Source organism: Panulirus ornatus, chromosome 13 (genome assembly GCF_036320965.1).
Source record: "Panulirus ornatus isolate Po-2019 chromosome 13, ASM3632096v1, whole genome shotgun sequence".
NCBI classification, from domain to species: Eukaryota; Metazoa; Arthropoda; class Malacostraca; order Decapoda; family Palinuridae; genus Panulirus; species Panulirus ornatus.
In genome coordinates this window covers 10,391,326-10,396,440 of record NC_092236.1, presented here as the reverse complement: position 1 = coordinate 10,396,440, position 5,115 = coordinate 10,391,326, and the positions used below count along the sequence as shown (strand labels likewise).

General features: G+C 45.6%; 1 protein-coding gene across 2 annotated transcripts; it reads left to right on the top strand.

The window, feature by feature from the left end:
* The first annotated feature begins 694 nt into the window (after positions 1–694).
* LOC139752590 (uncharacterized) lies at positions 695–4,870 on the top strand. 2 transcript variants are annotated; one of them, XM_071668343.1, is made up of 2 exons: positions 695–754; positions 3,370–4,870. In XM_071668343.1, exon 2 carries the CDS (start codon positions 3,375–3,377, stop codon positions 4,578–4,580), a length of 1,206 nt encoding a protein of 401 aa, XP_071524444.1. In that variant the 5' UTR covers positions 695–754; positions 3,370–3,374; the 3' UTR covers positions 4,581–4,870. The 2 variants fall into 2 exon arrangements, with proteins under 2 accessions (XP_071524444.1, XP_071524445.1); XM_071668344.1 differs by having other exon boundaries at positions 723–754; positions 3,374–4,870.
* The last annotated feature ends 245 nt before the right edge of the window (positions 4,871–5,115 follow it).

Here is a 5,115-nt window from a genome sequence, read left to right as displayed (position 1 = left end):
AAAAAACGAGATGGGAGGATTTCCAACCCCCGCTCCCTCCCCTTTTAGTCGCCTTCTACGACACGCAGGGAATATGTGGGAAGTATTCTTTCTCCCCTACATATACGTGTGATTACTACCTGTGTGTTATAAGGAGAGAATTTTTCACTAGTTAACCTTGTACACTCGTATAATTTCTTTACCACTTTGTACGTCACACACACACACACACACACACACACACACACACACACACACACACACACACACACACATTAAAGCCAGGTACCCTTTTATCGACTAGCCCGGAGGGTAGGATGAACATCTGAGTTGAATGTGGACCGACTACTGCACCCAGGATTCGAACCCATGTGGGTCTGACCCTGGGCTGGCCCGCGTTGGCTTGTAGACAATGTGTGTGTGTGTGTGTGTGTGTGTGTGTGTGTGTGTGTGTGTGTGTGTGTGGTTATAACTCATCACAATTATGAATATTAAGCTACAAAAGTACGTGCAAAAAAAGTACTGGGCATGCCAGAAGTGTACGAAGAACACTGGAATGACTCCATAAATTTTTGGGCCAATGTATTTAGACAGCCATTCTCAGGGTTCGCGAAGGATTTGATCAGCATTGTTTGCTATCCTTTCTGTTCCAGGCGACCTTCTCTCTCGAGTTTCTCCAGCAGGTTGCCATATATAAGCTCGCCCTCGTGCAGCACAGTCGCACAGCTCGTCAACTATAGTCACACACTTCTTCCGCCCCTCCTCGAGAAACAAGGTAGGTCACTGTTTTGGAATAGAATTTAAGTTCTCTGACATATCAAGAACTGTGAATTTTCCAATTGAGAGAGAGAAAAAAAAAGGTAATACTACCACAACAGCGACTTCAAAAGACAGAAAGAAAAATCCAAAGGCGTGAATAAAGGGTTTCCATATCGCAAATGCATAACTAACAGTGCGTCGTTGGACTGTTGTCATAGCACTAATAAACTGCTAACTTCATACCACTTCACGAAGGCTTATTCTAACTAGTATTTAATACAAAGCGCAATACGCCGTGTTATGGCTCAAATGAATTCCCAGGAAGTGCGGTGTTTACTCGCAGCAAACATCACACGGTTGCCACAGCCATATTTCACAACTTGGCTTCAACTGATCTTAAAACAAGAATACTGCATAACTGCCACAGATCTGAGAACCCTGGTGTTCAACTGGTTCGATGAACCTCTAGGATCTTTCAAGAAATCTATGAAATCAATGAAAAATAATTTTGGGATTACCCAAAAGAGCCTCACATGGTAACATGAGAGCGTTAACAAAAATAGCAAGAAAACCTTTTCCTTTCTTCTGTAACCTTCATTCTCGGTTTGGTTTTGATTATGCTGTACGGCAACCCTTCCGGGTCCTGGCTAGCAAGGTTGATCCGTCACTCGGACACCTCAAACTCTTCAGCAGTTTGTGAAACTTTCTACTAATTCCCATGGCAGGTGGGTGAAACTGAGGCATCTGCCTGAACCTTAATGTCATCAGGTAACTGGGGACTTCTAACGTCTCGCTAAACGTAACAGTAGGAGCCACTGACATTACATCAAGGTCATCACGTGACGCTTTATGTTCATGGTTTAAACATTTGTTAATCAATCATCACCAAACGTTCGTAAAGGAAACAATAATCTGGGAAGAGGGAAATTTTTGGTTACAAAAACACTTTTTTCAGCAACGATGATACCCAGTACCTCTCGGCTCATCTGGGCGATAAAGTCCTCTCGGGTCAGCCCACAACGCATGGAGAAATTGCACAGAGGGAGCGGCGCGTGATTGGACTTTATTCCCAAATGAGTTGCCGAGACGCGGGGGTTCCAATCACCGCTGCTCTAATCTGTGGAATTTTTCTTTGCAGGATGTGGCGCCTGACGGCGACGCTGATGCTCCTGGCTTTGGCCTCAGCCACCCCCCAGGGAGGGTACTTGCCTCCCACACTCAACAGACCATCTTGTACAACCTTCACTTCGGCGGTGTTCGACACTCGTGTTCAAACCTCCTTCAGCGTACAGACCATCGATCAGTTTGACACTCAGTACCGAACCACCACTGTCCTCAAACAGGAAGTCGTGCCGACAACGCTCTACCAAACCCGCATACAAACACTGCCACAAATCGAAACAAGTATAATTCAGAGCATAACCAACCTTATTACTGATAGAATACTGACGCAAACCGTCCTGTCACCACCTCGCCAGGAGACTCGTTATGTTACGTCCACCCGCGTTGTCCCGCAGGTCACTTACGTCACCCGCACACAAATACAAACACAGCTAGTGCCTGTGGAGGTCACTCGCACACAGGTACAGACCGTCTACCAGCCCGTCACTAACTACCAGACTCAAGTGCGAACACAGACCCGAGTCGTCTCTATCCCTGGCCCTAATGTCGTTCGTACCCGCGTCCAGACCGTCGTTCAAACCTCCATTGTCAGGCGTCAACAGTCTGACAACACGCGTTATGTGACAGTCAACACGCGTGCAACAGGTGGTGCAGACCAGCGTTGTTCGTGGAAGCGATGTTGTCAGGACCAGCGTCGTTCAGCGCCAGCAAGTCATCCCCTTCACTTCCGTCAACACCCGTTACGAGAATGCTTTCGTTACTCGGGAGCAGGTCGTCACCAGGACCAACGTTGTCACTCAAACACAAGTACAGACTCAGGTGGTAACTCAGGAAGTCGTGAGCACAACGATTGTTCCCACCACCATCTACACCACCCGCTACGAGACACGGATCCAGCCCTTCACAGAGGTCCAGACTATTGTCCGTACCCAGTATGTAACACCCGCCCCTGTAGTCCAAACTCGCGAGGAAACCCAATCCTCTGTGGTACAAGTAACCGGTCCGGACAGTGTAGTAACCCAGCAGGTGGTACAGACTCAGCAACAGCAACAGATCTTCTACCAGACCATCAACCGACCTCAGCAGGTCACTGAAACACAGACCATCACAGCTACCTGTGGCAGCACAGGATACAACTACGAGGCTCCAGCCACGCCTTTTAATTTTAACAAATAATTTTTCCATTAGATTAATGTGAAATGAATAATAAACTTGCAGCTTAAAGAAAATGAGTGAATAATTCCAAGGATTATTAACCATGTATATGAACGATCTTTAGCTACAAAAATCTTGCAAGTATATACTGGTACTATATATCTATGGGAAGAAATACATTAAAAATAAGATTAATTTCCTCTTTTTTGTAGTATTTTTATATCCATATGAAATTCAATAACCACTTAAATAAATGTAGCTTGGAAATTTTCTATATAAAGGGTAATATAGAATAAAACTTTTTCGTTACCTACAACTGCTATGTTATTATAAAAGTAACTCTGAATCTCTTAGACAGGATGAAGGTACTACTATTGTCAGTTTTGGTGGGTTGTGTACTCGGTGCAACTGTGGACCGACGAAAACGCCAAGTGTTTGGGAACAAATTAGAACTGCAGTCATCCCTGGGATATCTGCCACCACGGCCACAGCCTGACTGTCAGCCCTCTACCATCTACCGCACGCAGACGCAGTACTCCACTCAGGTCATCCCCTCCACTGTATACAACACCAACATCCAGTATGTCACCCAGACCTCCATCCGCACCCAGCAGGTCTACACCACTATCTATTCAGAAGTTGTAAGTACCCAGGTGGTGCCCTCTATCCAGTACCAGACAGTCACGGTCACGCGCACCAAGGAGAACACCCGCACACAGGTCATTACTCTCCCGCCACAGGTCAACTACATCACACAAACACAAGAAGAAGTTCGCAACCAAATACTAACGGAAACACGCTACGAAACCCGCACGCAGGAGATTTCCACAACATTTGTGAAAACTGTTGTGTCCACACAAGTGGTACCACAACAGGTGGTTAGCACCGTCTACCAGACGCAGACTGTCACCAGTACCCAACAGCTTCCTGGACAGACTCGCACCGTGGACAGTACCAAGTACATCACTATCTACTCTACCATAGTGACACCCGCTGAGAGCGTTGTGGAGACAACGACCTCTGTTAGTACCAGTGTTGTCATCCAAACCATTACACAGCCAGGCAAGACCCAGATCATCACTTCCACCCAAGTGATTCCTGTGACCACCACTATCTTCTCCCAAGTGGTGCGAACCAACACTCAGACACAGTACGTGACAAACACCAAAATACAAGAGGAACAGTCTACCATATATCGTACAGAACAGGTGCCACAGTACACCACTAGAACAGTGAGTGTTCCATCAGAAGTCGTAAGGACCCAGGTATCAACAGAGGTGGAGTTCACCACCATCTACACCCAAGAGACTGTTCCTTCTACTGTTACTCTGCCCATCTCCACTAAGTACGTCACCGTAACCCGCACTTCCGTCCGCACCCAGCAGGTTCCTGGCGAGACTATAACCCAGTATCTGACTACAACCCTCTACAACACCAGCTACATAACGTCCACTGTGTACAATGGGCAGGTCAACAGTGCAACACTCACTAGTACAATCCAACCCGTGTGCAACACAGGATACAACTACCCAACCCCCTCCCAGAGCTTCAATCCTCTCGGCTGACTGACAAAATCCAGCATCCATTGTTGCTGCTGAAGGATACGCATCAGCAAATAATTCAAATTCTGCTTGTCTTATTCAGCTGCATGATATGCATAATCAACTGTTGAGGTATTTCAACCCGTCCACCATCATGTATTTGATAAAACCAATAATTGCTACTGTCCTTTAACCGAGTTAACTCATTAAAATAATGAATATGAAATACAAATATCTATCTTTTCTCTGGACACGTTTTATCATTCAAGCAAAGTGTCATACCAGGCAGGCGTTGGTGCTGACATACCATGTAAATAAACCAACATAATTTCTCCTAAGTTTAATCTATACACTTTCTGCATGGTGCCCTACTACCTGAATTTCTCCAAAGTGTATGAATACAAACTGTAAACTTTTAGAAATATTCATGTACTAAAAAAAAAATTTTAACTTTACAAAAAGATACCGAAACCTACAGCTAAGTCTACTTGCCCGGCTACGACGAACCTGCAACTATACCAACTATACGGAAAGAAGGAAAGAACGACTGCAATCGTTG

What these genes read in the sequence shown, in the direction of transcription:
- LOC139752590 (XM_071668343.1), top strand. Translation starts at nt 3,375, where the DNA reads ATGAAGGTACTACTATTGTCAGTTTTGGTGGGTTGTGTACTCGGTGCA.